At 40.3% G+C, this 23,462-nt stretch overlaps 1 protein-coding gene across 2 annotated transcripts in view; it reads left to right on the forward strand.

Annotated features, from left to right (window-relative positions):
* Positions 1–23,462, forward strand: part of LOC124997410 (thyroid hormone receptor alpha) — an 86,981-nt gene that overhangs the window by 39,651 nt on the left and 23,868 nt on the right. For both annotated transcript variants that reach the window (XM_047571077.1, XM_047571076.1), the window contains exon 4: positions 13,498–13,711. In XM_047571077.1, the coding sequence (XP_047427033.1) occupies positions 13,656–13,711 (56 nt within the window). In that variant the 5' untranslated portion in view covers positions 13,498–13,655. The remainder of the gene's footprint in view (positions 1–13,497; positions 13,712–23,462) is intronic.

The following is a 23,462-nucleotide window of genomic DNA, read 5'->3' on the forward strand; positions in this document are numbered from 1 at the left end:
TGAATTTTGGAGGCCAGTTTTTCATATTTTTTTTTTTTTTAGTTTTTCCTAAACCATTTGTGCCTGTGTCATGGCTGTCAGGTGGGGTTGTCTGGTCTGGTCTAGGTGGGTGCTATATGTCTATAGCTGTATTTTCATTACACTTTTTCACAAAATAAAAGCAATCTTTCTGACATTTTGATGAAGTACAATTGCGTTTTGTACCTGTTTTGTGAGCTGTATCTCTCGTAAAGTCACCTCTCGCGATCCCATAATTCTCTTAAATTCTCATCACTCAAGACTTCACTTTGAAAAAATGGACTTCAATTGAACCTGTGAACCTGTCACATGACCCCCTACGTCATCTCCAGTGACTTTTGCGATAAACTTTTATATTGACACATCTGAAAAACCGCCTCACGAGAGCGTGAAAGTGTTTTAGGTTTAGATATTTGAGTGTTTTTTCGAAATACCATTTTTTTATTGCAATATTTAGATTTTGCGCATTTCTAGAAGTAGCGGAAATGCAGCATATGTGACATCCACACAAATGCCAGGTCCAGAGTTTCCCAGCAGAACATTGTATTGGTCACAAGATGGTCACCTGTCAGTGGTCATAATGTTATGCCTGATCAGTGTGTATGTGCATGCACTTCCACTTAAATGATTTTTTCCTTCAGACGTTATTTAAATGATGCCTTGCAGTGTGTTTCTTGATGACCATGTTGAATGCAATGAGTGGAAGTCTGTTAATGTCTTTGTGCAGTTTATTTTTCCTCCTCCAGAAATTAAATTTTTTCCATAAAGACACAAATCAAAGCTGCCTCCGACTGAAGGTGTAACTGTGGCATGACTGCTACTGGAAGACACAACAATTGCTGTTATAAAAGTCCAGTTTGTTGCAGTCAGGATACCAAGATATATCTTTAAGCTAACATCGGTAGCTAGGATCCAATAACCAAGCTCTGATTACTTCCTGTTGCATCCTCAAACCTCCTCCTTTCTCCTGTAAGAGTAAAGAATGCAGTTTAAATATTCAAGCATAAATCTGACCAGTATGGTTCCCGTCCAGTTATGGTATCAGTCATGTTTTATTCATTCATTTAATGCACTAGATCCTGACACAGGGGCCAACTAAATCTACCCTCTACCGTGATATCCTTTACTGTTTATTCAGCTGATGAAATCCATAGCTATGGGGTTGAAATGAGAAACTGCCAGGAGTACACGTGCAGCGTGACCCAACACTGAACCAACTGGCCTTTGAGGGTTTGCAAACCAGTTTCCTTGACCTCCTCTGACTGCTGTGACTTCTGCCCTATACCTCAGCCCTGTGCATTTAATTTAATTTGACCCCCATCCTCCCCTCATAAACCCCTCGACCCTTTGCGCCAACTTCTTAAAAGTTCAGATCTCCAAGCAGTACTTTCGTTAATGGAGACAAACATATAGCACACACAACTGCACGAAGACCATGTATGTATTTTTAGACACGCATTTCTAGTAGCCCACTACACTCTTTCTATTATTTCCTGCTTATTTTCCATTGACATTGGTTGGGTTGTCTTTCCCTTGGACAATAAACAACAGGAAGGCCAAGGTAGCAGCAGAAGCGTGCTCCAGTCTCTTTTTTTCAGCAAAACAACTATGCAGCAAGGATTTGTTGTAGACCTCATCCAAACATGGATTTAATTCATGTGCAACTGCTTGTTTTACTTCTTGTCTTCTTTATTTCCTGCCAACCCTAACCCTAACCCTTCTCAGGTTAGGGTTAGGGTTATGCTCAAATTGAGCAAAGCTATTCCAAGATTGCAGATTTCAAAATGCATAAACTGGGGCGGCACGTTCAGGGCTGATTTAGAAGAAGTTGCGTGAATGTGGAGTGAGGATTTGCCGGACGTACAAACCCACGCCGGCTCGGGATTACCATTCACTCTACATATTACCAGCGGCGGGGTCAATTATGCAGCTACAGCAGGGCCGCAACTTCTGCTGAATGAATAACATCGACCGTGGACGGAGGGGGTGAAGGGGAGCGCCGTCGTCCTGACACATCCACATAAAACAGAGAGCAAAGGCAAAGGGAAGGCATGTCGGTCTTACATTCTTGGCAGCCGTGACACTGGTTGATCATTAGTGTGGAGAGAATAGAGAGGATGCAGGGCTCGGAAACAAAGAAGGGGAGATGGAGGTTGAGAGACTGCAGCAATATGGAGGGAGCTGAAGGGCTTCGATTTCAGAAGGTCACTTTTTATACCAGTACGCACGGAAACTCAGGCACTGCGCTATCTCAGGACCGTTTGTACTCGCGTTTGTTGTTTGACTTTATGCAAATATGTCTGCGTTAGCCCCGGCCAGGCTCCACGTCCACAGTCACTTGAACAGAAAATAGGAGGGGCAGAGTCTCTGGCTTAGACCCTTCAATGTAAATGTAACTCTCATTTTAATATAAACTACACATGCTCTTTGTGTCCCAGCAACGCTTCCTGAATGCAAACTTCTCTTTAGGGTTCAGAGCCGTCAAGCAGTTTTAGAGTTTCCTACACTTAGGTGGACTTTTTATTGAAAATGGAAGAAACGTGAATCCGTGTCCTCTACTGCTAAGTGCTTCCAGCCATTCACCATCCATTAAAACACCTCTATATCTACGAGAAGAACCTCAAGTATGATGGGCAGCAATCGTTTGCAAAGGTACAACCAAGGCTTTTCTGTCCATGGTTACATGAGCGTCAGAAAGTATTTTTACAGGAATCACTGAGCAGCAAGTCTGGGCACTAACTAATGATTATATTCAATATTCTTTCAGTTCATCATCTTGTCAGGGAACTGCCCAAAATGCCAACCGTTGGAAATACCTTTCAGATGCCTTGTGATGTTGGCCCATCAGCCCAAAATTCATTTAGTTGTCCGAAAATGTCATCAAATCCTCACATCTTCCAAATTCAATAAATTTCCCTCCTAGTACATCGGCTTATCTTCTATCTAATTGATTCCTCTCTGTAGTTAACTCCCTTAAGAGAGATCTTAAATTCAATTGTTAACATTTCGTCCATTGCGTCTTAAATTAAAGGTTAAAAGAAGAACCTGCGGTTTGAGTTTGTTAAGGTCCATTAAAGGGGCCACTTCAGATGGAATAAAAGCCCAATGACTCTGTCTCTCTTTACCCTTCTGACTCCTTGTGGAACAAGCAGATACCAGTCTTTCCGGATGTCCAGATGGTGGACGTGAGACGATCTTCATACGTAAAACTAAACGTACACATTTTTAAAAGTCCTATCCTTCAGTCCTCCGTGTTACATACAGCCTATATCCACAAACTAGACCTTTAAGTGAGCCATCAGGACTTCTGTAAGTTTGCAATATGATAGCGATATGATAGTCACCGCCTCCCATGGCGACCAACCTATATACGATTCATTCCTCTGTCCAGTTTCAGACCAGTGAACCAGACCTAGTTGTCTGGCACAATTTGTGCTTCAGTCTTTGTTGTGAAGGCATCCAAAATTCCTCTGGACAAGCGGACGAGATCAGATCATGAAAACAAGAGTCCAGGTAAACACGATATATCTCTTGGCAGACACTTGGCAGAGCTTAGTCTATAAGGAGTATATTCTGTGTGACATGTTTTAGTGATACTCTTGCAGAAAACTCTAGATCAGTGCTTTGCTATGGTTTGCTGGGAGGTTATTTATAAAGGTGTTGCATACACTGATCAGGCATAACATTATGACCACCTCCAATATTGTGTAGGTCTCTTTTGTGCCTCTAGAATAGTTGTGACTCATTAGAGAAAGGACATGGACCTTCTGAGGGTGTCGTGTGGTGTCTGGCAACACAATAAACACACAATAGGTCCTATGGGTTGAAGGAAGGGGCCTCTTTGGATCATCCCACAGATACTTGATCAGTTTGGGAGTTAGTGAATTTGGAGGCCAGGTCAACACCTTGTGCTGTTCTTCATGTTTTTTGGAGTTTTTTTGTTTTTTGAGTTGTTCCCAAGCTGTTTTTGTGTGTGTGTGGCCATTAAGGAGTGTCATTGCTATGGGCTGGGGGTGTCTGGTCTGGTCTAGGTGGGTGCTACATGTCTAAGTAAAATCCGCATGAAGGAATGCAAAAGTTTCCCAGCACAACACTGAATTGTCACAAGATGGTTTAAATATCATTTACTTCTGGTTTTAATGTTTTGGCTGAGCGTTGTAGTGCCTGAGTTTCCAATGGGGGATTTCTCCGGCCTATTAGGGAATCACCCCATTGACTAATTTGCCCTAGCTTCCTGTAATCGTCCCCTTTTCCCCTACACATCAATCTTCTCTTTCTGCTGCTCACACTGGTTGGTGCGCCCATGTGTTTCTTGGTGCTTTATCCAATCGCACTCTTACTCCGTTGAGTCAAAACCCAGCTCTGTGACTTCTAGATTACAGTTATGTATCAGGTTATACCGAGAGGCAGAACAACAAAGCAGCGGGTGTTAGCGGTTGGGGAACCAGCCATTAGTAGAATATGGCCTTCATTTGCGCAGCAGTAATGAGCACCTCTTCCCAAATTACTGTTTTGGATTCAGATTCACCAAGGCGCAAGAAATGCAGTGCATTAAAATCACATTTAATCTCCCATAAATATAAATTTTATCATTTTCTTTTATAAAAGAAAGGGAAGAAAACGTGAGAAAGAGACAAAATTAGATGTTAAAGACTAAAAAGGAAGGAATTTATACTTCCAAAAAAAATAAAAATAAATAAGCAGGTAGTTATACTTCTCAAACACATAATAACACACTGAGATTGCCGGTAATTTGCACACACAGTTGCAAACCAGAGGGACGTGCATGCATGCTAACTCATTAATGCACACTGGGTTGTGTGGAGGCGAACTCTCGCACATAAATTCACTCGCAACTGCAGCCTTGCCGAGAACCCACACATTCACGAGCTCCCTTCATTCTGTAATTACAGTCGCTGGCAGAGAAACGGGGGCCATACATAGGCAATGAGAGCGGGGAAAACAATAAACACACGGCGCACATGATTGCTGAAAAATAAAAGAAGGAAAGTGGAACATGGAGGAATAGGGGGGAGTACATCGTGCCACGGGGAGCAGAAAGAAGCCGAGACGCGAACGAACGTAGGATGGAAGAGTGTGAGGAAGAGGACGATTAAATGAGGAGCGAGGGAATGGACTGGGAATTAAGTTTTTCCTTTTCTGTGACAGTTTGAAATATTAACAAGTACTCTGAGACCGTTTTCAACACATGCGCCGAGAAGTTGGGCAGTTCGGTTTTTTATTAAAAGCTAAATGTCAGAAGGACGGTGGTAATTCCATCAGGTGAAGCTGGAGGATATGAAAAGGTTGACGCTCGTAATAATTTCAGAATGACCTTCAGACGCTGATCTTCTTTGTCTGGGTTTTCCTGGTTTTCGGCACCAAGTTCATTTTCTTCAGAACACTTGAACTCATACTCGACGTATACAAAGTACTCATTTGTGGATGAACCTCGCTGAAAACATGTCTGAATTAATTTTGACACAGATCAGCACACTTTGTACCATAATGTCTTGAATTGTAGGCAAGTGAAGGCAAAACTCAGTCAGTTAAAGGCCAATATGACCTTTTTCAACAGGACTGGTTTTCCAATTCAAATGGATCTTGATTTGAAAGAAGCAATAGTACTTTATCAAAATTTTAAACACACCCTTTGTTCTGCAAACCCATAGCCTGTATTATAAATATGGACAACATGTCGCCACTTCTTTGAATTGGCCAATCTGAGGCATGTTGTGAATTTGCACAAATTTAACATGTATGTATGGTTGGTATGGCAACTGGTAGTCAGTAGTAGTCACTAACTAAAAAATATATACATTTGAACATGAATCAACATTAACTACCTAAAATGACAGAAACTATCCTTGGGGGGAAAAAAATTGTTCAAAATTTAGTTTAGTCCTGTAACATGGAGGGGGTGGGGCTTATGACCTGCACTGCAGCCAGCCACCAGGGGGAGCTCTACTTGCTTTGGCTTCTCTATAGAGCAGCTGTTCCCTCGTTTAAACAGTCTAATCCAATCAGGTCCAAATGTGACTGAAGCGCCAACTTGTAAAGCTCGAAAGCTGATTGACTTTAAAAAAGTATGATGACAGAGAAGAGCATTACAAAAACAAAGAAGAAACTAACTGTTGGAACTAATACTAAAAATAGTAAAATAGTTTCAAAACTGAAATATATCTGGATGAGCTGGTATTGAGTTGAACCACGTGAACCTGATTCAAATCGATTCAGGATGTTGATCAGATCTATTTTTGTAGAACGTGTAGACACTCTCTTACATGGCGTCAAACACATGTGAAAACATGTGGTTGTTGGTTTAACCTTTGATGGAGGCCGATCGAACAGATCTGGCAGCGATCTTATGTTACACCTCGCGTCTTCAATAATGTTTGGATTCATATCTGTTTCACTTTGGTGGGGGTTTGAACTGTGAAGAAATGATATCAGTGGAACAAGCTGTTGTGGATTTTCGGTGGTAGTTTCACAGACTTTGGTCTGAAGTCAGATCATCTTGGAGTTAATGAAAAATAGTTCTTTTCCTTGCTTGGTGCCACAAGTGCTTCCAGATTCATTATTCAGCTGTAACCCCATGATTCTGTGCTCAGTCGATTGGGTTCATTTCAGTTGCTTCAGCTTTGAAATTTGACTGACTGGACTGGATCGGTTAATTTATTGAAGAGTTTAGATAATTTAAGGAAGTGAGTTGCAGTAGTTACTATATTGCTGTAAGCTTGGTTTGAAGCCTGATTTTCAGTAAAATATTTATTATTATTCTAATCTTCTTGACTGAAATATAACGTCTTCTGCCTCCATTGATCCCTTTACTAAAATATGTTGAATTCATGTTAATGTGTATTTAAAGACGTTTAAATTTGTGGGGGGAAAATTGTGGGTAAAAAATTAAACAATATATATAAAAAAATGTCTAATCAACTTTTATTTACTGATGATTTATTTAATCTGCCACATTTTTGTCCATAGAATTCCACCTCTCACCAGCCATTTGTTTAATAGTCTAGCATTTGTCACTAAATCCAATATTCGTGCCGTTACAGTAATGACAGGCATGATGTTATTGTATGTGCAATATAGTTTATAAGTAGTTTTCAATAGGTGGGATTGCGTAACTTTTGTATAGAAAGAAATATCCTCCTACATTTGTGGTCTCCAGATGCTCGTATGTTTGCCATGTGTCAACACGTACTGGGTGTGGATTGAATATACATTTAAAGGCACTTGTGGTTCCCACGCTAACTGCTAACTTAACATGCTAACTTTGCTTGAAATCCTGTCGTCACCATAAGGTTCATTGTATCCATTAGATTTCACAGGAACATGTTGTAACTTTGGTGATCTCTCTACTTTGCTTCTAGTACTTCCATATTACACACATTTTAATGTGTCCACAAGTTTACTTTGACACAAACTACCTTCAAAAGTCATGATGTGTCGTCCGCTTCAGCCGTAATCTAGATTCAGCATCGGTTAGCAGATATTAGCATACTTAGAACTTAACCTGAGATGCAATTATAAAAACGACTGAACCTGCTTAGCGTTAACCATACCATTGTCACTGTAAGCCTATTAGCATCCTTAAGTTAGCAGACTAAGACGAGCCGTGCAAAGTATTTCCATGCTGTGTGTGACCCACAAAAAAAAAAAAAAAACATCACAGCCAACATTCATTAACTCATATGCACTGATAAAATGAACTTAGCCCAGAACATGCTAATCTTTTTGCCCTGACTTGACCCTTTAAGTCCCAACTCCAGCCTTACTGGTTCCCTCCGGACGTCGTGGAGCAGCTGAGGCCGCCACTCAACGCTACATATTTAGCCGAGATACATATCAGCTAATGCAGACGAAACACTGTATACACGACTCACAGCTCCAGACGTATCAGCCCAAGGACGCTCACGTTTAACGTGCACTCGGGCATCAAAATGTCAGCTGTTACCTTACGTGAACCTCCCCCCACACACACACATTTGTAGTCTGGAGGTGTTTTCGACACCTTAATAAACACCAGATTGAAAAGTTTAATTAAGCGGCACAACACAGAGGCAAAACTGGCCGGAATACGTATGTTGTTCGTGAACATGCACTCGTTTGCAGCTTCAGCCGATCCTGAAGAGTGATTGTACAGTAGACAAGGGGGTGATTGATATATCGGTTAAAGGGAAAAGCGATTTTGGAGGGAATTGACAGAGCAAGCTACGGAGGCAGGAAGGGAAACAGACAGTCGGTCTTTGATCACGCTGCGCCGCTTCTGCGCTCCCTCTAATCAGCTTGGATGTCATCCAGAGCCTTCCTACTCAGAGACAGATATAGGCGTGCATGAGTGTGTGCGTATGTGTGTGTGTGCAGGGAGTATGTTTCAAAGGACTGTGGTTTGTGTGTCTTTGACGGTTGAGGCAGCGAGTAACTTGTGCGTGTGTGTGTGTGTGTTTCACAACACCCCTATGTGATCTCCTAATTGCCCAGCCCAGTCTCTAGACAGATGGGTACACTATGTACAGAACTGCGTGTATGTACGGATCTACATGTGGTCAATGCAGAACATTGATCTCGATGTCGTCACCGACTCATGTTACTTCTGCAACGACTCCTGAGGGTGCAATAAGGTCGGAGAGGCTCGACTCGTGTCTCTCGGCGCCTCGTTTTCAAATTCACAGCTACATTTGGTGATGAAACAGCCATTAAATAGCAGCAGTTCAAGGGAAAAAAACAAAAGAACAATGTGTTTTTTTTCTTTGGAAAACAACAAATACATGCATACATATGTCAGTTAAACACTCACATGCATATTACATTAAAATCAATCTTTTAAAAACACATTATATTTAAAATGTTTTATTTTTACTTATATTGTTCATACGAACAGACGTACAAAGAAACTGAACTGTCTTTGACTACGGTGGAACAATTGCTGCACACCACAGTTATTATATAAGTTGTGTATTGACTTTAAATACTGTGGTTATATAAAAATATATATATATATGTTTAAATTTAAGACTAACCCAACACCCTTTTTAATTCATTATGCAATTTCCCCCCCAAAAAAATAAAAAAACAAAATACAGTATGGGTGTCATTAAAAAAAATCCCCAAAAATATATTTTTTTAAAAACACCTAAAAACTAAAATAAACTACATTACAAGAAGTACGTTACATTTCTGCTGTTATTGGTTCACAACTCTGCCAACAGGGTATAAAGTCAGTCTTTATCTCTCACACTCTGATGCCATCTACTGTCACATCTAGAGGAGTGAAGCTGAGCGGCTTCCCTCCTTTATTTATTTAATATGTTCAGTTCCAGGCAGAATTAAAAATATCTTTTAAAACTGTGGAACTCTTTAATAAGATATAACAGACATTGTGTTTTAACATCTTCCTATTATTATCACAAAATCTCACAAGTAGACTGAAAAACTAGGAATTAATCCTGTGAACATGCGTCACTTATAGAGTTGTTTATATTGAGTTGATGGAGCTAAACCAACGTTTTTACCAAACTTTTTCACTTTTTCACCTTTTTTTTTGTAAATAATAATATTATTACATACAATAATGATTTAAATAATTCACCAAGTAAAAGACATTCTGCCATTACATTTTCATTACCATTATTTTAATTGTCTCGCAATTACAGATATATCTAAGATTAACTACGGAATCATTTTGTTTGAGGTTATATGATAAACTGATTAATGTCAAAAAGTCTAAAATTTGTCCAGTGTTGTGGTGTTTTTGCTCCCTTTTCTTTAAATATTTAAACCAGTTAGACAGATGAGTATCTTATTTTAGTCTAAAACAGGGGTCTTCAATGTTTTCCAGACCAAGGACCCTGAAACTGATGGAGAGATTAAGTAGGGACCCTTTACCTACTATATGTGTTCTATATTAAACTCGCCCTAGTGCTATTTATAAATATAGTTTATTATTAACATTTTGCATTCAATATTAAGCTATCCCTTATCTGTTTCCTAAAATATGTTGGATTCATGTTAATGTGTATTTAAAGAAATTTAAATTTGTGGGGGAAAATTAAAAAAATATATATAAAAAAAATGTCTAATCAACCAAAGAGTTTTAGTACTACCTGCAGTACCACCGCAGACCACCCGGGGGTGCTGAAGACCTATAGTCTAAAACGTTACAAACCCTTGTGAATTTGAACTGAAGCCACTGGGTTTATTTATTCTTTTAAGACAAAATACCAAATTTTAGTTTCTCTTTTTCAAATTTTCTCAGTTTCTCAGCACCATTGAATATCAATGAGGTTTGGGAAATTTCACTAGGGGCATTTCACGAGTCTTAAGAGGACAATCCTTAGTTGCATACAACATTACCTGAACCTGAATTAATTTTCTTTGGGTTTTAGACTGTTTGATTGGAGAGAACAAGACATTTTGAAGACACCTTTTGTGAAGACGGGATTATTTTATACAACCAAATAGTCACTGATGATCTGATATTGACATTAAACCTCATTTGTAACGCTGCAACTAATTGATTGATCTCAATAAGATACAGTTTTATGGTTAGAGTCAATAAATATGTTCATTCATTCTAGAGCCTGTGTCGACAAGTCTTAACATATAAGTAAAATAAACTAAAATAACAGGCAATGTAAACTGTTCCAGAAGGTTTTGCCACCGTGAGCCTAATAACCCAGGTGGAAGTGAAGCTGCCTTATGTGCACAGTGCGAATATGCCCGTAAGATCACGTGTGTACAACAAATCATCCAAACCCATCTTTAAAGAATCAGCCTCGCTCGATAAGCAGCTATTTTCAAGGCCTCTGCAGTCGAGCTAATTGTGTTGGGAACAGCCTCTTAAAGGCCGGGCTCCGTTCAAGAACCAGGTCAGCTCAGGACACGTTCACAAGCACATCACCACCGGTGTTTTGGTGACGCTGGTGCCCTCCTCTGGCCCCGGCTGCTCCTCGCACCGTAATGCATCTGAGGAGGCTAAACCGCATAGTCACATAGTTTATATAGATAGAATATAGAATAATACATGTAGTATATAGAAGTTTTATTTGTTGAACGTAAGTGAGTTAGGTGAGTGTTTTAAATCCTACTAGACTAATCTAGTGTTCACATTGTGTACTGGGTAATCCACTCTAGATAACTTATCTGCATTAATTCTGTCAAAGATTTGTAAAACTTTATTAGTCTAACAAGTACAGGAACAACCTGTATTTCACATGGACTGCAACAACAACAACAACAACAACAACAAAAATCTAGGAGTACAGAAAGATGGACAGGGGTTTTTTTTTAACGTCAGCTGATGTTTTCCCTCCACGTGGCTCGACCATGCGCAAAATTAATGTATTTATTCCAGCCGCAAGACAAAACAATCCAATGAAACTCACTAATAAGGCACTAATGGCGGACTTCTGAAGTGAGTCATTTTAACTCACATGGCGGCCTCGTTGCCTCGTGCCTCCTCGTTCACGGAGTCGCCACATCTGCTGCGGGATGAACGAGAGTCGCGGCATCTGCTAACGCTGCTAGCATGCTACAGTATAATTACAGCTAACTCCTGGTGCACTGCCAAAAAGTACATGTGAATATCGAGAGTCTTCTGACAGCAATTCTTTAGATCCCAGGGCAAATTGGATCAGATGACTTGCACCAAACAAAATACATGTTTTCCTCTCATAATATGTGTCTCGCAGAGCTGTGTTTTTTAGGTCGGTTTTGGACGATTTATTCATGAGTTGTTTTTTTTTTTTTTTTTTTATGGAAGGCCACAAAGCCGAAAGACAAACGTCTGCATATTGAAAATGTACCACGCGGCAAAAATCCTGCAAGGCTTTAATTTCCCTTTATAGATATTTGCATGGTTTAAGTGTCTGTGCACTTCAGGGAATAACAGAACGTGAAATTTGCAATTTAGATTCCTTTCAGAGGTCCAGTAAGTAGCTTAAAGTAAATTAGATTTGGCCGCAGTCTGTTTCTGCGAATAGAATCGAGAGGGTAGCAGCGAGCGCAGCGCAGACAACACAGAGGCTGTTTTGTGAGAGCTGATGAGCCCCTGTGAAGTCCGGCTTAATATGTGTAATTAGGGAATTAACAGAGGAGCGGGGTCGAAGGGCCAGACATAAGGAAGATCAGGATGAACGTGATCTAATTTCTTGAGCTTTTGGGTCATGAGATTTATTTATTACTACACTAAGTCATGTTTTGGTCAATTAAAAACACAAAGTACTGCCAGTTTACTGCTAGCCAGCGTTATAGAGCTAACTTTTTTTTTTTGTGGAGGATGTAAATTGTTGTAAATACATAAATATACTGGAATGATTTCCTAAAAGCTCTTACAGACTTCCCTGTGTTACCCAAGAGGATTGTTAAGTTCCTCAGCTCTGTCCTCTTAAACGTTTTAATTGTCCAGTGTTTCCTCAACTGCCGAAAAACGTTAGCATGCTAACATCCTAATGCCTCCTAGTGTTAAAGATCTAGACCAAAGGTTCTCAAACTCAGGTCCCTGGACCCCTGGGGGCCTGTGAGCCGTAGCTTGGGAGTCCACAATTTCCAATACATCCTTAAAATTATGCCGTGTCATTAAAAAAGTCCATAATTAGACGTGGGGACCGCTGCGCCAATAAAACAATCATATTAAACCAATTATTCCCTCCTGTGTTAGTTTTGAGTGAATAAAAAGTCTGATTTGTGACACCGTGTAAAGTGATAGAAATGTTACGGCGTCTCTGGCCCCAAAAAGTTTGAGAACCCCTGCTCTAGATCAGTGGTTCCCAACCTTTTTTCCATTATTTGATTACCAATTGTAGATCTATAGATCATATTCTAACTCTAAATTGCAACATCCTAACATTTGATATTAGTTATTTTTACTATTTGTAAGTCCTTTATTTGCAGTTAGGACACATTCTCCTAGCTTTATAAATTTACTCTCCATCTTTTTGACATCGGTGACTTCGGCTTAGATGATGCCTTCACTAAAACCTGGAAATTCTATCTTCTGATATCATAGCGTTCACGTTACAGGTTAACTCGGAGGAGAATGATCTTTTTTTTTTTAAGATAAACTGTGAAAACTAATGGTGAGCTGAGATCAGACAAATTTTGCCACCCCCTCGTGTGATCTCTGGAGGGGGCGCAGACCCCAGGTTGGGAACCACTGCTCTAGACAAATGACTTCCATCGAAATTCCTATACAGAGACATTACCAAAGGCCAATGTGTCAAATTTTATTAATTAATGAAATTCTTCCATCTCTAAGAACAACTGGTCAGAACACGTATTGCAGCAATGGAAGGATTTACTTATTTTCTCCATATTATATCATTTTAATGTTAATGTGTTGAAGTGTTCAGCTGTGCATGAGTGTGTTTGTATAAAACTGGTTGTAGTGCTTAGACCTCAGATGACTGTATCTTAAATGTGTTTCGGTAACTAGCTGTCATAACGTTTGCTTCTCCATCTTTGCCGTTCCAGTTTCCTGCCCCGCCCTTCTCGTGCTTCCCAGCCAGTCGCGACCCACGGTCCCGGATGGGCGACAGCTAAAGGGGCTGCCAGTGAATGCTGAGCAGGCTGGCGAGCTCGGTGTCCGCCTCTTTGTCCCGTGATTGGCCGCTGGACGAGACTGAGGCCGAATGGAGCCAATGTCCAACAAGCAGGATAGCAACTCATCAGAGGGAGACGAGAAAGCGTGAGTAAGAGGGCGTGTAAATGTGCGCGGATGTGTGAGAGTCTGGCGTGTAGTACTTTAGGGCACGCACGGCAGACTCCGGACCAGTTAAATGAGGACGGATGGTGGAATTGGGGACAAGAGCCGCATCCAAAAGTTGAGGAATGTGTGGGTGTTTGGGTCAGTGGTTGAGGTTTGGAGACTATGTCACCACGGTTAGTTTAAGTCCACAAGGAATTAATATAATGATGTGTTTGTGTTCAACGAAAGCAAACAGATTAGCAGCTTGACATAAATGACAGATGAAAGAAGGCCTGCAGGCTCGGACTGATGGATGGCTCGATGAACGATGGAATACACTTCATTTAACTGCAAGATTGAATCATTTCAATAATGAAACGTTGAATAAAAAGATGCTAAAATATCCAGATGGATATTTGCATATTTGATGTATTTTTAGTGCAGAAAGCATACACCCCCCCACACACACACACACATTCCCTCATGCAGCCATTTGCACTCACTATGTTTCTCCAGCACGTGCAGTCAACTCACAAACACCGCCCTCATCGCTTCACTAAAAAAAAAAAAAAAAAAAAAGAAATTCACAGACGTTTGGTCTGGGACTGAAAAAGAAGTTAATAAAAACCCAGGCAAGTAAATCCCACCTAAATCCATCCAGGGTACAGAGGCCCGAAGTGGACGATATTACATAACTAAGACTGGCATGATTAAATAAAAAAAGTAACTCGATTTCGGATGTGTAAAATGTTTTAAATCAATAGAACATTTTATCTGATAGACGATGCTTGTTATTGTAACAGCTGCGACTGAAGTTAACCCGTTAGCTGCTGTTAGCATTGCCAGTGTTTTCCTCGATCAACCGAGTCGAGGCTGTAAAACATGACAGATCATAGCGTGCCCCATTATTTATTCATCTTCCTCGGCTGCGTCAGTCTCTGCCTACATAGATCTGTGTGTACGTGCATGTTTGTGCATCTACGGGAGTGTGTGTGTGTTAATATGGCTGCGTCGTACGTACGACCTAGTGTGTGTGTGTGTGTGTGGATTAGCGAAGTGGAGAGCAGGATTAGGAGCAGCGAGGGCAGATGAAGCCAGAGAAAGCAGAGGACAGCTCAGGACGCCTCAATATGTGACATCAACAGGGGATTGTCGTTTTGTGTGTGTGTGTCTGTGTTTGTGCGCATGTGTGTCTGTGTTTCTCACATAGTGTCATTGAGCATGCACGTGTTCTTGCGAGCGCTGCCTCATGCCCCTGACCCCCTCCCTGCTGTGATGTCTGAGTCACGGAGCGTTCTCGATGCAAACGCTCACACAATTCATTGCGCGCGCACACTCGTCTTCACACAGCCTGGAGTAAGGATGCTGAAATAGAATTTTGTGAGTGTATCTGAGCTTATTTGTGCGTGTGCGCGCGCGCGACGTGTCTCAGAATAAAATGTGGTGCAAAGCCTCTGAATATTGCAAGAGACAGTTGGCTTTCACCAGCGCAATTCAAGTAACGTCGAAGGAGAAGGACTGAAACCATGAAACCACAGCGCTATGCATAAGTGTACATTGTCCACGGTTGAAAGACTTTTAGGACATTTACATTGCACATGTTCCTTCAGTATTCTTTTATAACTGTGAACATGGCATACCACTCAAGGAGCCACAGTATCAACTTGTTTATTAAAGGGATTGAGTGTAATAGCTTCCTATAACTTAAAAAGTATAAAAAGTTTTAATCAACCAAAGATTTTGCCTCTACGGACCCCGTCTTGAAGATCTATGCACTACAAGAGAATCCTGGTTTCAGGAAGAAATGCATATGGCTCAAATGCGCCTGGTGTTAGCAATAATGTTTATCCATGACATCATCCATAATAGAATGTCTTGGTTTTCGCTAGTTGTTGTAATTACTTCTATGCAGATGACACCCTTCTCGGCTTTTCTGTGAACGTAGACCTCTGCTCTGTGTAATGTAACCAGATTTTCAGTTTACTTCACAGTTAAGATAAAAGGCTCATTCAGGAGTAGTTAGCTGTAACTTGTTTAGTTAAGTGCATGAAATGCACTGATTAGCATAACGTGATCATCTACTGAAGGAATCCCGTCGCTCTTTGAGCAGCAGTTTTTCACGAACGAGTGATTTTGATTGATTTTTGCTGTAACTAATTTAAAGCAACTCCAGGTTACCCCATTTCACAGTTTGCAGGTGCATTTAACATTCTTGAATTATCAGTACAAATGATAAATGACCGAATGAGAATCAGAATTACTTAATTAATCCCAAAGGGGATATTACTTTTCGTTACAGCAGCTCCTGCTCAAAGTGTGACACTATTCAGAACAAAGAACAATATATGCAATGAGAATATGTAGGAAATATATAAAAATGAATGTGTGCTATACAGACATTGTGCTATATATATCATTTAAAAGAAACATATATATATAAAAAATGTCTAATCAACCAAAGAATTTGCAAAGACCAGTGCTCTCTAGTAACACTGAATATGGGGTATTCCACATTCATTGACATTTTATGTGTAGATGTGTGTGTGTAAATTATGTTTTGGTAAATTGTTTGACAGATCAATGTACAAAACTTGTAAATCCATGTCTGACGACTCCCAGTCAAATCGAGGGTCGTGATGAATAAAAAGTAGCATGTTATTCAAGGAAAACGTGTTCATTCACACAAAGAAAATAAGTCATCATTCAGATAATGTAGAACTTTACCCTTTGCACAAATTGTCATCTTTCAAATATAATAGAATTCATCCAATAGGTTAATTTTTGACCATATACATTCAAAATGTATCCAGACAGCCTTAGCTGTACTTTTCTATTAAGAGCTAATTAGTGGATTAGATGAACACTGAGAACATTAAAAACATCTAATGTAGAGTTTGCTTTATTCACAACCATTTGATTTTATTTGTTTTATTATGGATCCCCATTAGTTCCCACTCTGGTGAAGACTATTTTTCCTTCCAAACACTCACACATGACAAATATATAAACATATTACACTACAAATTAAAATTTAAATTCTTAAGAACTTGTCATTGCACACAAGTTACAATGGACTTTAGTTTGGCAGTATTGCATTTCAAAATAAGAACTCAGTCCGCTAGCAAAGCATTACTACTTTACAGATAATGGCCTCTTTTATTCCCTCATTTATTTTTAGTCTCAGCTATCAGCACTATGTGTTGATAGCCGATTCCAGTACGTCGCTGCTCTATACATCACAGTTCTCTTAAGAGTTGGTTGGTTGACATGGTTGGGAGTCGTGACCTGCTCTTGATTCCTCATTTGTATGCATATGCATCTACACATGCAGCATGTTGTTTTGGAATTGATCATTTATGATGCAGAGAGCTCTTTCGGAGCTCAGAGCTGATTGAATTTTTGTTCAAGGACCAAAGCGTATTATTCTTCAGCGTCCTTTTTGTCTGAAACGAGCATTGCTTGCACCAAGTGATATTGACCCTGAAGCTTAAAATTGGAAGCAACATACATGTAAGGGTTGGTATTACCATGGAAACATGTCACTGGAGAATTTTTTTCATGCGCTTTGCATACATTGAACACCAGCGTAACGGTGCATCACTTAATGCCAGTATAGAGGGCGTGCATTGACATCACTGTCGCCCGGGGCCACGCTCACCTGAGTGGCAAAAATATGACGAAATTTATCAGTAAATACAGTGAGACTGGGAACAATGTGGATTATCAAATCAAATTAAGGACAATTAGACTTCACAATGATCCATACGAACTATTAGGGATTTGGAAAAGTGGATTAGCCTCAGTTTTAATTAGTTTCAGGTAGTTTTAAGTCATTTCAGTTAATTTCAGTGATAAATGTAGCTAAACAAAACATGCTAACGCTGTCTGACCAGATGTTAAGAGGATGTTGAGGAGTGATCACAAATACTCCTTTTATTGTTGATTAATGTTGGAACTGAAATAGTTACTGTCGGCCATAACTATGCCAAAGCAACATCGACAAACTTATCTGACAGCCCTCCAGATTGTAACTAAATAAGTAACTTAAGGTATGACTTCATCAAAAAATACAGCATAATATTACGTGACACTAAATGAGAACTACAACACCAGGTTTCAATGCCTGGATTCCAGTTGTTTCTTTGTAATGCAGCAAACCATTCATTCCTCCTTTCTTTGGTAGATATCTGTAAAAAAAATATATATCTCCGACTGCTTTTTAAATCTGTTGGTTCAGTCAATCACACAACAGCTCTTCACCATTTTTTAAATTAATTTTACAATTTAAGCCTATGATTCAAGCTAATGCTGCTAATCTCCATGAGCAACTGTCAGCTTTTGCCAGTCAGTGGCTGTAACCATGGAGACTTCACTGACTGTGAAGTCACGTTCATACCCTCTATACATAAGATCAGGTTCTCTGTCATAATATTACTGAGAATTCCCATTTTCTGATTTGAAAAAATCATGACAAAACAACAAAAAGCAACTCTCTCTCACTTAGTAATTGCTTCTCCTGTAGGTAGTTGAGGACATTATCTGCAGCAATATATGTAAAAATTAAAGCAGCCAAGTATTTATTCAACAAAATAAAACATTGCCATTTGAAAAATACTTTTTACAAAGAAGAGTGTAGTTTTCAAGGCTGATTTATTGTTGTTTTAACATAAAACCACAACCTGTTGATTGTTCTTGTTAATGTTAGGAGAGAATAAAGACAGAAGCTTCCCATATAGTCGTTGAGCTAGTTGCTTGGCCACAGTGAACCACGCAAAGCCCCTTTTGCTGCCTCTGTCCTCCTTGTCCCTTCAGAGAATCCAGCTGTTAGCGCAGAACAACTCTTGTTGTCTCTTGGAGAGTTTTAACTCAATAACCCCTGGCTACATGTGACAGCGGCATGACATAACAGACATGGTTTCCCCTTCGTGAAATTTAATGCCGTCATTTTATTTTAGCGTGACTGTGATCCATTACACGAGAGTACGGTTTCAGGCCAGTTGGCTATAAAAAGAAACTTGTGTACATCGGTTTGTATGTTCTATCTTGATCTGCTTTGGACCAGCGATTTCGATAAAGGCCACACACACGACTTCAGTGCAGTTGTTGCCGAGATCTCCACCAGCAGCCTGTAGGGCAAACATGATGAGATCTGTGGCAGCAGCTCCAGCCAGATAACTTCTCCCTAAACATCAGTAATACCAAGCAGGTGGTGGGGGATTACAGTCAGGCTTTTCTCAATTGACAAAGGCAGAAAGACAAAGTTAGCACTTTGAAGTTCCAGGGTGTGCTCAATACAGGGAACCTGTCATGCGATCTCCACTCGGGAACTGTGATTATTAAGGAGGAACAGCTGTGAATGTATTATCTGACTCAGGAAGTTTGACTCGGGCCAAGAGAATCTGAGGACGTTCGATAGCCGTGAGTGCTTTCTGAGCATTAGGATTGTATCACGGCTCTAAACCGCCACACCTGCAGTTTGTGATAGAAGCTTTTCGCTCAGAATCAGGGCAAGTTCCTCCAGAGGCAACGAAGACATAGCACAGGTATATTAGCAATACAGTGGAACTCATCATGAATAGCAAAGTGTTATTTGCTAAAGGTTTACCCTCAAGAGCAAATCAGAAACCGGCAGTACGTGATTGAAAACCTTGCAAATGAAATTTGACAATTATGCAAATGCCTACCTTTAGATTTCTGCTAGAGGGGTCAATACTACCTTATGACGTCAATGATGTACCTACCTACCTTTCTTATAACTTAAACCTCTGAAAACTCTTGTATTAATCTTCTACTTTGCGTATACACGTGCTACATAAATTAATTGGCCTATGTGAACGTAGAACCTGCAGCTTCTCCACCATCTGTACTGGTAGATTGATGAGCAACCATGAGGAGCTCACACTGAACCTAAGACCGAGCCGGTCCTTGGTGTTTCCGCTGGGGCGTAGGGTTCAAATGTCCTCAGTGTTGATAAAAATAAAATAAAAAGAGAAAGGACTGTTGATTTTAGCGGTTAATTTGTCTTAATGGGCTTACGTTTAATCTTGAGGTTATACAACTCTCTAGTACAACCCTTCGATAAAAAGATGTCCTAAAGACCCAATAAGTTTGATTTTAAAAAAACAAACAAACTGAAGTTCCAGGACACTCAAACTAAATTTGACCTGTATTTGAGTATTTTAGAGTATTTGTTGCGCGTGCAATAGATGTGTAAATTATACTTATGTAATACAGTCTGGCTGTTTCTCCTCAAGGAAATTATGACACTGTGCAATATGAGTGTGCCAGCACTTATGTAACTCTCTGATGCTCCGTCTCTGAGCATCAGAGTCAGGACAGTTTGACTGGTCTCTCCTTTCTCCTACGGGATTATTTGAGGTTTAAATCTTGGTTTGGAGGTTCGGGTTGAGATTAGGGTTAGGGTTAAACTTAAACCAAAGAGCCAAACTCTAAACCCAAACCCTAGCTTCAGATCTTGGCTCTTAGGTTTAATGGTTAAGGATAGGACTTAGGTAACTAAACCTAAGGGCCAAACTCTAAACCTAGTGTTAGGGTTAAGCCTAACCCTAACCCTAGATTCAGAGTTTGGCTCTTAGGTTTAATGGTTAAGTTTAGGTCTTAGGTAATTAAACCAAAGAGCCCAACTCTAAAGCTAGGGTTAGGCGTAACCTTAACCCTAGTTTTAGAGTTCGGCTCTTAGTTTCAATGGTTAAGGTTTGGACCGATGGAACTATTTCACTGTTCTTACCAAGATAACCATACATTGCATTCTTCTCTTTAACTCAAGTAGTTCCAAAGTTTTGATATTGAACTCAGTTTTATAAGTTTTCAAAAATTAAAGTCCATTGACTGGACTTTTGCCTCTGTGGTCATTTAACTCGAGCCTTTAAGTTTTTGAGTTGAATAAAGACAATGGCAGAGGAAGATCTACTATACTATAAAATGGCGAGTACCTTTAAAACAAGGCTCTGCAAAAGAGGATTAAACCACAGTATTACAACATTAGCAAAAAAAAAAAAATATGGCACCATAAGCGTAATGGATGGGTTGGATTTAGAGCCCGTTTCACTTCCAGGAATGTCTTCCAAAGTGGCTGCTTTTCGGTGGATCAAATTTTAATGTCCCTATCGCTGAATGACAATTGATATATGAACAGAGTATAATTGTTTGGATAAAATAGTGAAGATTTGTGAGATAAAAATTAGTTTTCTTCGGTGGATCTTGTAATTTAACAGTGACCACCTTAACCACCAGAGGAGTGTGAAACCTTTCACGGTCCCTGAGGGCTGACCCCCTCATGCAACACTCAACAGTCTCATGACAACCTCTTGAACTTTTGACGCCGTTTGGTGCTTTCACACATGACTGAACACTGTAGATTAGCCCCGCTGACGTCACTGTCATGCATCGACATCGACCTGGAGCATATGACAGTAGCCGTGCGATTTTTGACATGACCAATGGACAATTAATTGCAACCCTGTCAGTGCTGCTTTCCCTTCTGCAATTTGTGAGGTTCTGTCTAATGGATAGATGAATGAAAGAGACGCTAGCAGGAGGCAGAAAGGGAACGAAGGGGTTGGGATAACAGATGACATCCAAATTGAAATATTCAAAAGTTGACTAAAAGCTGCAGACTGACAATCATTAGAAATTTCACAGGATCTTGTAGAAAGCTGGAAGTCTTTGTTGTTGCACTTCTTCTTCGCTGAGGATTTGCTGCTTCTCTGTGTATCCTCGTATCCCTTCTTACAACTGCAGTCGCAGCAAACCTCAACATAAATGTTTCATAGATCTGGTTTTTGCCATCAAGCAAGTCCTCTTTCTCGTTGGGTTAAATGACTCATGACATCACGCATTATGTGTCTTTGTGTAATCTTAAGGTATGAGTTTATTTTGGAATCATCCTCATTTTTTTTTTTAGCTAGCTAGCTGCGAGGCTCTGTGGATTGCCAAGTCCATCAGTCTGAGTCAGTCCACTGTTTTTTATCTCTCAATATAACAAATATTAGATGAGTTGACATTCGTAATACCCAGAGGATTAAACTTTGGCACTGCCTGACATTTTGTTACCATTGAGGCTTAAATGAATAAAAAATATATATATACTCGGCTGTTGAGGCAGGAGACAACTATTAATTGTGCTGCAGACTTTTCATGGTCCACTTATGATAAATCCTTAAAAATAAGGTGGTGCCTTGACCTTTTCATCTAGTTCTGTGGTCATTCCATGTCCAGTATTTTCCTTAATACCTGAAGCAAATATTAGCATCAAAGTGTTGCTTTCTACTAAAGGCGGTAGCTTAACTGCAAATGAAAGGAGAAAAAGGGTTGTTATCTGCTAATGAATTCATAGCCAAAGGACTAGATTTTGAGCCGGTAGCCCCTTGGTTTCTGTTTGTAGTCCAGGTAGTGTTGACCAGTCGTGTTTGGCTAGGGCAGATAAGGCGAGAGAAAAAAGGGAATCCTCTTTCATAACCATGTCGACAAGCAAGCCAACGTGTTCCATCGAGAAAGTACATTAAACAAAGCGGCTGTAAATTGTTGTAGACCTCACCTCTACGGTCACAGGCCAGACGGCGAATAGAGGCCGTTCGCAGCCCTGAGTATCTGCCATCTGTTGTCCAGATACACTGTTCAGCCACAACATTATGACCACTGACCACTGAGGAGAAGTGACTAACCATCTTGTGTTATGCTGGGAAACTTGTGGACCTAGCATTCTCTCATGTGGATGTTACTTAGACATGTAGCACCCACCTAGACCAGACCTTAGCAATGACGCTCCTTGATGGCGGCAGTCACAAACACAAAAACGCTTTGGAAACAATTCAAAACAAAACATGAAAAACAGCACAAGTTGTTGACCTGGCCTCAAAATTCACTAGATCCCAAACTGATCAAGTATATGTGTGATGATCCACAACAACGTCCTGTTTCCAGACACTACAGGACACCCTCAGAAGGTTCATGTCCATTCTCTGATGAGCCACAGCTGTTCTGGAGACCTACGTGATATTAGGAGGGTGGTCATAATGTTATTCCTGATCAGATAGCTGCTGTATTTGATGTCTAAACCAGAAGCCGTGAAACATTTTCCCCCCTGAGGCTAGGTCATGAGACGCCAACAATGTGTTTCCAGCTCGGTAACCGAGAAACTTGTGGGTTCCCTAACTTCAACCCTGTTAGCGATCACTCAGGAACAATTGAGATAATTCTGAGGCCTGCTGTAATTGTGGCCATCACAATGGCTTGTTTTGATTCCACTTGGAAACAAAAAGGCATCTGCGAGCTGTCTAATTCAATTGATGAGACGTCAAGCATCTCTGCGTCCTCATTAGACCTAACTCGGCCGCGGTGGGGAGACTGCACCAGACTGATGTTATGTAATCAAGTTAGCGTAACTTAGTGAGTTCGGATGTAGAGAGAAGGGCAAAAAAAAATAAAAAATAAAAAAATGTTTTGGTTTTCTGCCTGAGGATGAAATGAAATGGAGTTAAATTGAAGGAGGGCTGAAAGTAAATGGGGCGTGAAGGAAAAATGTGACTTGACGGAAGAATTAACATTGACAAGAAGAAATACGTGATAAATGGAGTAAAGGAAGAATGTGGAAGATGGCGAGGTGGGTTGTACGAGGTAGATGACGAGGTGTGTTGTGAGCATGTCGCCGGGGGAGGAACTACACATACATGCAGACTAGGAGGGGAGGGAGACGACGAGGAGGTGGTGAGGAGGGAGGCTGGGTGAGAGC

The sequence above is a fragment of the Mugil cephalus genome, chromosome 20 (assembly GCF_022458985.1).
Source record: "Mugil cephalus isolate CIBA_MC_2020 chromosome 20, CIBA_Mcephalus_1.1, whole genome shotgun sequence".
NCBI classification, from domain to species: domain Eukaryota; kingdom Metazoa; phylum Chordata; class Actinopteri; order Mugiliformes; family Mugilidae; genus Mugil; species Mugil cephalus.